At 35.4% G+C, this 11581-nt stretch overlaps 3 protein-coding genes across 4 annotated transcripts; all 3 read left to right on the top strand.

Moving 5' to 3' along the window:
- Positions 1 to 228: 228 nt before the first annotated feature.
- On the top strand, positions 229 to 5915 carry LOC111200672 (uncharacterized protein At1g43920, Chloroplastic-like). 2 transcript variants are annotated; one of them, XM_048738724.1, is made up of 4 exons: positions 229 to 1292; positions 1793 to 2313; positions 2400 to 2444; positions 3782 to 5915. In XM_048738724.1, exon 4 carries the CDS (start codon positions 4545 to 4547, stop codon positions 5865 to 5867), a length of 1323 nt encoding a protein of 440 aa, XP_048594681.1. In that variant the 5' UTR covers positions 229 to 1292; positions 1793 to 2313; positions 2400 to 2444; positions 3782 to 4544; the 3' UTR covers positions 5868 to 5915. The 2 variants fall into 2 exon arrangements, with proteins under 2 accessions (XP_048594681.1, XP_022547643.1); XM_022691922.2 differs by having other exon boundaries at positions 1036 to 1292.
- Positions 2816 to 3604, top strand: LOC106392852 (glutathione S-transferase T3-like). Its single transcript, XM_013833629.3, has one exon. The coding sequence runs from the start codon at positions 2816 to 2818 to the stop codon at positions 3602 to 3604; it is 789 nt and encodes a 262-aa protein (XP_013689083.2).
- Positions 5916 to 6078: 163 nt separating the features above from the next.
- Positions 6079 to 11122, top strand: LOC111200671 (serine carboxypeptidase-like 33). The gene is made up of 9 exons (XM_022691921.2): positions 6079 to 7552; positions 7631 to 7738; positions 7873 to 7968; positions 8124 to 8216; positions 8444 to 8532; positions 8958 to 9376; positions 9499 to 9594; positions 10569 to 10674; positions 10829 to 11122. The coding sequence occupies exons 1-9, from the start codon at positions 7285 to 7287 to the stop codon at positions 10976 to 10978; spliced, it is 1425 nt and encodes a 474-aa protein (XP_022547642.1). The 5' UTR covers positions 6079 to 7284; the 3' UTR covers positions 10979 to 11122.
- Positions 11123 to 11581: the final 459 nt, after the last annotated feature.

Below are 11581 nucleotides of genomic sequence, written 5' to 3'. Positions count from 1 at the left end.
TAATTTTATCATATTTAGTTAAATACAATGTTTTATTTTAAAATGATAGATATAACTATAAAATAGTAAAATTTGATATATTTTTTCATTTTATAAAAGATAACTGAGTATATATAGATTAATGTATAATAACATTAATTTCATTACTAATTAAAAATTAGTGAAAATATTTATATACAATTTTTGATAATTAAGATATTGTTATAATGTTTTTCAACACATCTGTTAAAAAAATATTTATATATATTTATATTTTAAATTAAAAGATATCAAATTCAAATAGTTAAAAAGTAGCTAAAAAGTTTTAAATGATGATTCAAATAAAAATATCACACATGAATCAAGGTGAGTTTGTTAACCAATCTGAGTTTTTAGGAGTCGATGTTATATAAAAAATGATATATTATTAATCCATATTATTAGTAATAAATGAATAATAATTGATTTCTAGTTAGGGTCCATTTTTAAAAAAAATCACATATGAATCAAGGTTGTGACTTCTATTTTAATATATAAGATAGGCAATTCTGTTTCATTATTTGGTTTTAGATTGTTACGGTTACTTCGAAACTTTAAGAAGTATTATGAACCGAACCGACCTAAAATTCTGTAAACGGTAAACCCCGAGTGGGACCTATAAAGCTAAACCCAAAAATTGGAAAATCCAAAAAATCCCAATCGAAACCAAACACCCACCCCTAATAAGAACGATAGTTTGCCCATATCAATCAGTCCGTCCCTCTTCTGTCCCTTCTCTTTGTACTATGTTTCAGAGATCATTCGTTTTATGACCAACATTTTTGTTAATTCTAGTGTTGTCCTCATAAAATAACAATACTTATGGATTTGACATCTTTCGGTTTTGTTATGAAACCACATAAAGAATAGTGCTAAACTTAGTTTTTAAAATACGCATAGGCTTTTGAATAGTAAAAATAACAGCCATTTAGAAGATCTACGGAATAAGACATACATTACCAAAAAAAGACATACATTACCAGCTTATTTTAATTTTTAAAGTAAACGTGTTAGAGCATCCACAACGCAGGGTTTATGCGAATCCTTAACTGCAGCATGTGAATAAAAAATTAATAAAAAAGTGTGATACTGAGAAGGAGCAGTCCGTAGAGAAGGGTTTAACGGATCGAATCCGTAGAGACGTGGCAACTTCGTATTGGACCGGTCGAAGGGTAAACGTGCATTCAGAAACAAAAATGAAATCATTTGCGAAGAAGAGAAAAAAAAAAGGAAAGACGACGGTTTATGCGATTCGATCTCCTCGAGCCATCAAGGTAAATCGAAGTCTTTCTACAACGGATTTGTGATATTTCTTGGGTTTCTTCTTCTTTATGTTCTTCTGTAGTGATTGGCTGTGGGGATTTTTGGGTTCTTGTCGATCTATTTCGGTATATCTTCTTCTATTTGTTTTAAATCGAATTGGGTTCAATGGATACGGTCCTAAACGATTTGGGGGTAAACGATTTGGGATAAAAAGGATTAGGGTTTCAAATCGAATTGGGTTCAATCGATATGGGTTTCAATCGATATGGGTTTCAATCGATTAGGAGGCTTTGATTATATTCTTCTCTTACATAATCTGCGATTAGGACCGCGTGATTATCTTCTTGTTTGCGAATGTGGCTCTGTGAAAATGTGATTGTGGCTTGTGAATATCTGCCTCTGTTACATTATATGAGTTTGTTTTTCTTCTTGTATGTGAATGTGGCTCTGTTTTTTTCTCTTACATTATCTTCCTCTGTGATCCGCGTGATTAGTTTTATATCTGTTTCAGGTTTAGGAAAATGGGACAAGACTACAGCTACACCCAGCCTTCTTCATCTGAGGCCTCCTCCCTCGATATAACTTCTCTTCTTCAAGCAGAAGCTGATATGTACGCGGAAGAAGCGCAGAGCGGGCATAACAACTCCGAGCCGTATAACTACCCTCCACAACCCGAAGCTGACGATGGAATCCCGAAGACTTGCTACTGTGGTGCTGACCCTGTTCTTGCTGCATCATACACAAGCAAAGACCCAGGCCGAAGGTACTTCACGTGTGAGAACGCCGATGATGGAGACTGCCACATCTGGAAATGGTGGGATGTAGCCGTAATGGAAGAGATGTCTGACTTTCAGAGACAACTTAGGGAGGTTAAGTCTCAGCATACCGAGAGTGAGCAGAAGTTGGTTAAGGTAGAGGAGACGGTGTCGAAGTTATCTAAGAAGATCTCAGGGATTAGAGAGATGTTCCTATTGGCTGTTTGTGTCCTGCTGAGTTTGTTCATCGTAATCTTTATGGTGTTCATGTTGGGTGGTGAGTTTTTTTTCCTTATTGCTTTTCATATTAAAAGCTCGATTGTTTATAAAACTTTTGACTACTTTTTATTCTATTCTGTTTAGGAAAAGCTACGGAGGTTGAAAAGGCGAGGGTCTGAGCTTTGAAAGGTAATGAACAAACTACTTCCTTGAATTTGTTAAAATTATTGATAGATAGAAATTAGAGTGATATTGATAGAAATGGTAAATGGCATTTAGTGATATAGCTGTAAATTTTTAAACCGTTGAGATTTGATTTGTGTTAAATGAAACTTAATAGCTTCCTTCCTAACTCCTCTGAGTTGAGAGTTGATAGGTGTTTAATGTTACCCATGGTTAGTACTTCTCCCTGTAAAGTCTTTGCTGTGAGCAGAGCCTTTATTCCTAACTACTTTTTCCTTAACTCCTCTGAGTTAAATGCTACTGAGTCGTCTGTAGTTATAGTTTACTTAAGCCTCTTTCTTTGTTTAGGAGTGAGTCGTGTTCAGTTTTCATACAACATGGATAACAATTCTAGTTTTATTAACCTACTAAATAGCCAAAACTCTTTCGATCTTCATTCACCCGACCCTGATTTGTTCTCTACCCAAGGAGTAGATGAGTCTAGCGTTAGTCAGCGGAAGAAATGGACACCAGCACAGGATAAAATCCTTATTGGTGCCTGGCTAAACACAAGTAAGGACGCCATCGTCAGCAACGAGCAGAAAGCTGGTGCTTTCTGGCAGAGGATTACCCAGTACTACAACTCAAGCCCTCTCCTCGTTGGGACAACACCAAGGGAGCTTGTACAGTGCAAGCAGAGGTGGGGAAGGATCAACGATGTAGTCTCCAAGTTCGTGGGATGCTATGACACGGCAATACGAGCACAGAAGAGCGGTGAAAACGACGACGATGTGATGAAAGCTGCACTAGACATCTACTACAATGACCACGGAAGCAAGTTCGGTCTCGAGCATGCCTGGAGAGAGCTGAGACATGACATGAAATGGTGCTCCACCTATCAGGCTAAGGACACGGAGAAGGAGAAACGCAAGCAAGTGTACTCGGTCGATGGTGAAGCTGATGGGGGAGAACCAGAGGGTCGACCAGTTGGGGTGAAGGCTGCTAAAGCAGCTAGCAAGAAGAAGAAAACCGGGAAAGAAGAGGACTTGTCTGTGTTACAGTCCATGTTCGAAATAAAAGAAAAAATTGCAAACCGTAAAGTCCTCGAGCGCTTACTAGCCAAAAAGGAGCCACTGTCTGAGATGGAAACATCTCTCAAAAACAAGCTTATGTCGGAGATGTTATGATCTGTTATATATTCCGTTTAAGGTATATCAAATGTTGCTTAGACTTGTGATTAGGTGCTTAACTTAGAAGGTATTTCTTAGACTTGTGATTAGGTGCTTAACTTAGAAGGTATTTCGTAATGTGTGTTTTTTTCTTAGTTCACATGTGCTTACGTATTGTCTTGTCTGTTATTGCAGGTGCAGTACAAGGCCTTTGTTTTCTTGCGGTTGTTTGATCTATCACGGGTGCTTTGGAGCTGTGAAGGTGTTTTCTTGTCTAGCAGGTGTGACTCTAGTCACGGGTTCTAGTTTTTTTCACTTTCACATTTATATAAGATCGGATTGTATAAGACTTTAACCTATCTCCTTATTAGCTTTCTTTCATCTTCCTTGTAAGATTCTACTCTCTACTAGTTTATGTAAACGATATTTGAGTCTCTGTTACATATTTGATCTCCTCATTTATCAGACTTTAATCTACTTGCCACAAAATCAAGGTTTGTGTCTCTGTTACATATTTGATCTCCTCATTTATCAGAATCTTTTTAAACATTCATCTTTACATATTTGATTTCCTTTGGGTTGTGAATGTTTGGAAACAGATTTAAGCTGTTGGGGTTTGCTTATACATAGGCTAGGTCTTTGTGCTCATGGTGATGGCATGTTTTTTGTAATCTTGAATCGAATGTTGGAGTTTTGCCATTTCCTTCAATGTCCTAATTTTCTCATTAGGGGAAAAACATTATATTAGATCGTTGTGTTCATGCTTATTTGATAGAAGATGAAATAAGCAAAGTATTAGATTAAGATAACAAACATAAGTTAGTGCTTTAATACAACTAGTTGACAACATAGTTTAAGCACATGGTCGCATTTCAATTATTAATAAATATATAGAAATGAGTTACAAATGAGGTAGAATTTTACAAAATATTACTTCGAGTTTTATTTTAATTCTGTAATGAACTTTATTTTCACATATTATATTGAAGGTTGGTTTCCGAAAATGTCGTCATCATCATCAGATGAACTCGAAGAAAGATTAGAAGAAGCTTTCGACGGTATATTTCAAAATATACACGACGACATAGTCGCCGGCAGAAGAAAGAAGAAAGGGAAACGTACTTACATAGAACGCAACCGTGAAGAAGGACACATGCGTTTATGGAATGACTACTTTAGCAAAGAACCGATATTTCCGAAACAATTATTCAGGCGTCGTTTCCGCATGAACAGAGACTTATTCATGCGTATAGTTTCTCGTCTCTCAGAGGAGTTTCGATTCTTTCAACAGAGAAAAGATGCAACCGGGAGGGATGGTCTCTCTCCACTGCAAAAATGTACGGCTGCAATTCGTCTCCTTGCTTATGGTTCAGCTGCTGACTCGGTTGACGAATATCTTCGACTTGGTGAAAGCACCGCACTTTCCTGTCTAGATAATTTCACCGACGGAATTATTCGGTTATTTGGAAATGAGTATCTACGAAGACCCACGCCGGAGGATCTTCAACGACTACTCGATATTGGAGAGAAATGCGGATTTCCTGGGATGGTTGGAAGCATTGACTGTATGCATTGGGAGTGGAAAAATTGCCCAACCGAATGGAAAGGACAATACACACGTGGATCGGGAAAACCGACAATTGTCTTAGAGGCAGTAGCTTCGCAAGATCTTTGGATTTGGCATGCTTTCTTTGGTCCTCCAGGTACGTTAAACGATCTTAATGTCCTCGATCGGTCCCCCGTTTTCGATGACATTTTGGAAGGTCGAGCTCCAAGGGTCCGGTACGTCGTCAACGGACACCAGTATGATTTGGCGTACTACCTCACCGACGGTATATATCCAAAATGGTCAACATTTATCCAATCTATCTCACTCCCCCAAGGTGCTAAAGCAGAGTTATTTGCTAAAGTTCAAGAAGCAACACGAAAAGATGTGGAGCGGGCTTTCGGAGTATTGCAGGCTCGGTTCGCTATTGTTAAAAATCCGGCTCTTTTATGGGACAAGGCGAAGATAGGGCAGATTATGCGAGCATGTATCATACTACACAATATGATTGTCGAAGATGAACGGGATGGTTACACTCAGTACCATACAACTGAATTTGAAGAAGGAGAGACATCAAGAAGTTCACAAGTGGATATGTCCTATAGTACCGAGATGCCTTCAAATCTTGGGAACATGCTTGGGATTCGGAATCATCTCCGCGATAGGCGTATACATGATCAATTGAAAATCGATTTAATTGAAAATGTTTGGACTAAATTTGGTGATGAATATTAAATTATGTTAAGTTTATTGTATTTCTTGTAATAAATAAAATTTTCCATTTTACATGTTTTAAATTTTAATATTATTTTATTTGTAAGGATTCGTAAATGAGTATCACCATTGGACTATCATTTTCTAAAAGAGTCCTTAACTATTACCAAAAAATAAAAAAAAATAAAAAAATTAATATACTACTCCTAAGGACTCCAATGGTGAATCCACCATTGGAGATGCTCTTAGTATATTAAACATTCTGTTTATGTTAGCAAACCCGGCCCTTTTTGGGCCTGTTCAATAACACCAGCACGCAACATAAACCTTGTTTATGTAGGATTAAAGGTGTCCACTTCAAGTTGTATATAAATAGGTATTTTAGTTGTATATAAATAGTTCACTAAATCTTTAGTGAATAAGTAGTTCACTAAAGCACGAGGCTAAGCCTCGTTGGAAGTCGTAAAATGTGGAATCTCATTATTGACTTTGGTTCTTAATTAGTGAGCTAATGCTAATCACATGATACTTAGTGGGGTTAAACACTTAGCACATAACAACCATCTACCGATTTTTTTTGGTAAAAAAAGTATTTTCACCTATTTGCCGGAAACTCAAACATCGTAAATAGCTATTCCCAGCGCGAATCAAATCCCGGTGACGAAAGTTACGGCCGCAACCCCTTTACCATTAGATAACCGATTTGAAAATAAAGGTTAAACATTAATATTACATTAGAGATTAATGCATAGTATTTTTCAATTGGTTCAATTATGTAAAATTTGGATAAAATTATAAATTAGTTATTTTGTGAAATAATTTGTTAGAAGTGGATTTGAAACTAATAGCTTTTTTGATGAAATGTTTAATTTATTTATCATCGTTAAAAAATATGTACATATTTAAGGAAACTAACAACTAATCTGAAACAACCAAAACTAAAGCATATGAGCCTCAAACCAACAACAAAAAAATATAAAAATTTCTAATAGCATAAATCATAAATCACACATGGATAAAATTTATTTCATATTATGACTCTAAATTAATAAGCTTTATTGCTATAATGATTAAAATATGTATGAACTTGGAAATTGTTAGTTTAGTATAATTCAAACAAAGCAGAAAAAAATCTCCCAAGATTTTGATGACATTTCCATTATCTCTACTTTTTTTTGTCGAACTTCTATTATCTCTACTTGTGATACCATAATAATAAGTTATCAAATGGATTGTTCACAACTCAGAAGTGCACATTCAGCTTCCAGCCATTACAATCTTGACAGGAATTAAAATAAGAATTGTGAAAACTTATCCTTAACATTTGTGGCCACATACTCTACTTTCCACAATCAACCAACATTCCCAATAAATCACCATTCACCACTTATAGACACACCAGGCAAAGGGAAAACAAGCTAGACAACAAAAATCTGTGATGGATTTGACTCATCCGAGGAGAAAACTAAACTTTCTGCTGATCATCTCATTATTATTACTATCATTACGTCATCAAGATTATAACGTTGAAGCACAAAATTCAGACAAAGTAGTGAATCTTCCCGAACAACCATCCAATCCAAAGATCTCTCACTTCTCAGGTTATGTCAACGTGAATCAAGAAAATACACGAGCACTCTTCTTCTGGTTCTTTGAAGCCTTGTCTGAAGACCCAACAAGACCTCTAGTTCTCTGGCTAAATGGAGGTATAATTACATCACTTATACAATATACTCATTTTTTTCGTTTTTCTGTGTTTTATGGATTATGAGTATGTCCCGCAGGTCCTGGATGTTCATCCATTGGATATGGAGCAGCATCTGAATTAGGACCTTTTCGTGTGGTTGAAAATGGGACAAGCCTTAGATTCAATCAATACTCTTGGGTCCAAGGTTTTTTTTGTTCCTTTCTTTTCTTTTTTAACTATGAAATATTAACACCATAAAATAAAAGTTGTGACCGGTTTTAAATAATTCAATATGGAAAAATTTAATAGAAATTCACGAAAAAATCAATGAAATTGCAGAAGCGAATATGTTGTTCTTAGAATCACCGGTTGGAGTAGGGTTTTCGTACACCAACACATCTTCCGATTTGGACAACCTCAACGACAGTTTCGTTGGTAAGTACTCTACTCCATAACTAGAAGACCATGCAAAAGAACCATCTGAATAAGGTGGTCAGATTTTCAGAAATTGTTTTTTAACTACTGGAAAGCATACTCTAAACTAAATGAAAGTATCTTATAAAAATAAATGTGAAAATGTTTTACAACAGCGGACGATGCATACAACTTCATGGTTGCTTGGTTTGCAAGGTATCCCCAATATAAGTCTCGTGATTTCTTCATCGCTGGTGAAAGCTATGCCGGTGAGCTTAATTATTTACCCTCATGTTTCTTCTTGAGTTTAAGTTCAAAAAAAATGTTTCTTCTCGAGTTTTGGATTAGTAACTCAATATAGAATACCAACTAATTAAAAGGCGAAAAGATATAGGACTAAACAAGTACATATAAAACTGAAGCATGAAAATCGGATTTTATCTAATTATTTAGGAAATTATAAAATATGATGTCGTATGGGTTATACTCTTTACAGGTCACTACGCACCTCAGCTAGCCGAGCAAATATACGATCGAAACAAAGTTAAACCAAAAGAGTCCTTCATTAACCTCAAAGGCTTCATTGTGCGTATATATTTATATTTGCTAGTGCAACTATTAACTACTTGATTTAGAAAAAAATAAAAAAAAATTATTAACTACTTGCACGAGGAAAGCGTAACGTTGATCCAATCTGACCGATGTTTCTTGTTGAAAAGAAACTTTTAATCAACACAATTTAATGTTAGATCCGACTGGCCATCCGTATAGTATAATAGAAAATGAATTTACCATATATAATAACACAAACTTATTGCTGGATACTTTTTTCAAATTTAATTATGATATTCTTTTGTTCTAATGAATTTTTATGAAATAATGAAAATTTATACGTAATTAACTTTAAAATGTTATCCTCAAGTTTGTATATTGTAGCATTTTCGCGTTTCGATTGTTTTAAACACTGCTGCTACAGAATTAATTTGACCACTTTTTTTCGTCACACGTAGGTAGGCAATCCATTGACGGACGACGAGTACGATAACAAGGGGATTCTAGAATACGCATGGAGCCATGCAGTAATCTCCGACAATCTCTACGACACCGCAAAACGTAACTGTGACTTCAAGTCATCGAATTGGTCGGAACCATGCAACGTTGCCATGAATACAATGTTCCAAAAATACAAAGAGATTGATATTTATAATATATATGCTCCCAAGTGCACCACCAGTAACTCATCAGCAGCTTCCTTCTTAGGAGTTTTCAATAAGTCTCCGGCAATGAAAGACTGGTTCAAGCGAGTGAGATGGTTTGAAGGTTATGATCCTTGTTACTCTGATTATGCTGAAAAATATTTCAACAGAGTTGATGTTCGAACGTCTCTTCATGCCACTACACGAAATGTATCAAGGTGGAAGGTTTGCAAGTAAGTTTTATGCATGATAGTTCTGAATTTTCTAATTATTATGTTTTTACAACTCCTAATTATTATTAAAACAAGGTTGACATATTAAAATTTAAAATAGTATTTTTTTACTTATGGTACAGTGATTCGATATTGCAAACGTACCAATTCACTGTCTCCTCAATGTTGCCGACCTATAGTAAGCTCATCAAAGCTGGTCTCAAGATATGGGTTTATAGGTACGATCTACATCCATCTTCTTCTGCTATATAACTGGTGTTTTTTTTCCATCCAATATTGGTTTAAAATTTATACGTCAATAGTGGTGGCCATACTACGCCCACTCAAATTCAATAGATATTAAATATCTTAAAATTAGTCGTTAATTCAATGTTTTTTATTCCCTTAGCTGTTTTTTTATAATGAAAACGGACCACTTTCAAATACGTTGCGAGGCTATAATATTAGAGGACCCAAGAAAGTATTGCTTAAACATAAAAATAGGCACGAGATTCTTGAAGGAACACAAAGGACTAATTAAATAAAACTTAAGTGTTTGATTTTCTTTATCTTTATTCTTTACCCACTTTTTGTTTTTTTCTTCTTCTTATAAATCATGAATTTTGGGGACAATTTTAATTTATAACAAAAAATAGTTTAAGAGTGGCCTCCTAGACAATGTTTGCTTGGATAGTAATCAATAAATCTTTTGGTCGGAAAAAAAAAGAGTGGCCTCTTAGACATTCAAAATGAGTTCTAATTCATTTGTAGGAAAGTATTCCTTTTTTAACCCCTTAAAAGAAAATTGTGATATTTTAGTTTAAAATTGATATGTTAGAAAATAAATTATGGTAGCTTTTGAAAAATTTCAATATAAATTTTTTCTGAATAAATATTGATGATTCATAGGAGGATACCCAAGATTCATGAAGTAATCTCACCGAAGAGTCTATGATAGCTATAATTTATCCACCAAACTATTGTACTTACGTATACTGTGATAGCTATATTCTATGATAGCTATTAGCTATAAGACGTACGTACGTCATTTTCTTTTTTGGATTTACATCTTTATTGAAATAATATTTCTACTCTTATCTTTTTAATTAAAGCATGAGAATGTATATGCATAGACTGTTAAACATTTGCTATTTTTAATTAAAGCATGAGAATGTATATGCATAGACTGTTAACATTTGCTAGTGCCTGACAGTGGAGACGCCGACGGGAGGGTGCCGGTGATCGGAAGTCGGTATTGTGTTGAAGCTTTAGGTCTTCCCGTCAAATCTGAATGGCGCTCTTGGTTCCACAATCATCAGGTTAATGTAAATTTATTGTTTACGGTGGTTATATACGTATTGAATGTATCATCTTATTTTTAGTTAGCCTATATCATTGTAGATTCTACAATTGCTTTTAGGTATTTATGTATTCAAATCTTTTTTCGTTATGTGATTGTTGTGATTTGTGAAGGTTGGAGGGAGGATAACGGAGTACGAGGGAGGGTTAACGTTTGTAACAGTGAGAGGAGCTGGACACTTGGTTCCTCTCAATAAACCTGAAGAAGCTCTCGCACTTTTCAGTTCCTTTCTTAATGGTCAAGAACTTCCGTCACGCCCCTAGATATTATCACAGATTCACAATATCATATAGTCCTCTGTCTTTTCTTGTTTGTTACTGGTTCTATAATAAAACATGGATAGATCATAAATAATAAATCCAATCATCACATGTAACATATTACTGTTCTATTATACTATCCAACCATCTAATGGCAATAATAATGAATCAAGTTGCTTTGGTCTAGTGGTAAAGGAGCTCCAGCTGGAGTGTCCGTCCCTGGGTTCGAGTCTTGGTCACTGCGGAATTTACATATGGACTACAGCATCCAAAACCGAAGACCGTTACACATGAGCCATCTGGTGACCTTCGGGTATATGCTCACTTTGGTCTCTAGTCTGGACCACCACAATGGGGCCATGATACTCGGTTAGCAAAAATAATAATAATAATAATGAGTTTGGACAACAAGTATCACATGAATGTGTACGAAAGTGATGAAAACGTAAATACACATATCTAAATTCATCACATTAATTAAGTTTTTTTTTTCCTTCATCTGAATGAGCATGATTTGCCGTGTCAGTCACATTGGATATTACCCATCTCAACCACGTCTTGTTACGCCTTCTCTTAGTTGTGTTATGACAGACCCGGGGAGAACAG

The sequence above is a fragment of the Brassica napus genome, chromosome A1 (assembly GCF_020379485.1).
Source record: "Brassica napus cultivar Da-Ae chromosome A1, Da-Ae, whole genome shotgun sequence".
In the NCBI taxonomy this organism is placed as follows: Eukaryota; Viridiplantae; Streptophyta; class Magnoliopsida; order Brassicales; family Brassicaceae; genus Brassica; species Brassica napus.
Note: the sequence above shows the minus strand (reverse complement) of the source record. Positions and strands in the feature narration are given on the sequence as shown.

Bases quoted from the DNA above. Each gene is read 5' to 3' on its own strand.
- LOC106392852 (XM_013833629.3), top strand. From the start codon at position 2,816: ATGGATAACAATTCTAGTTTTATTAACCTACTAAATAGCCAAAACTCT.
- LOC111200672 (XM_048738724.1), top strand. From the start codon at position 4,545: ATGAACTTTATTTTCACATATTATATTGAAGGTTGGTTTCCGAAAATG.
- LOC111200671 (XM_022691921.2), top strand. From the start codon at position 7,285: ATGGATTTGACTCATCCGAGGAGAAAACTAAACTTTCTGCTGATCATC. The intron at 7,739-7,872 runs GTTTTTTTTGTT...ATGAAATTGCAG, and splicing joins TCAATACTCTTGGGTCCAAG to AAGCGAATATGTTGTTCTTA. The intron at 10,675-10,828 runs GTTAATGTAAAT...TGATTTGTGAAG, and splicing joins CTTGGTTCCACAATCATCAG to GTTGGAGGGAGGATAACGGA.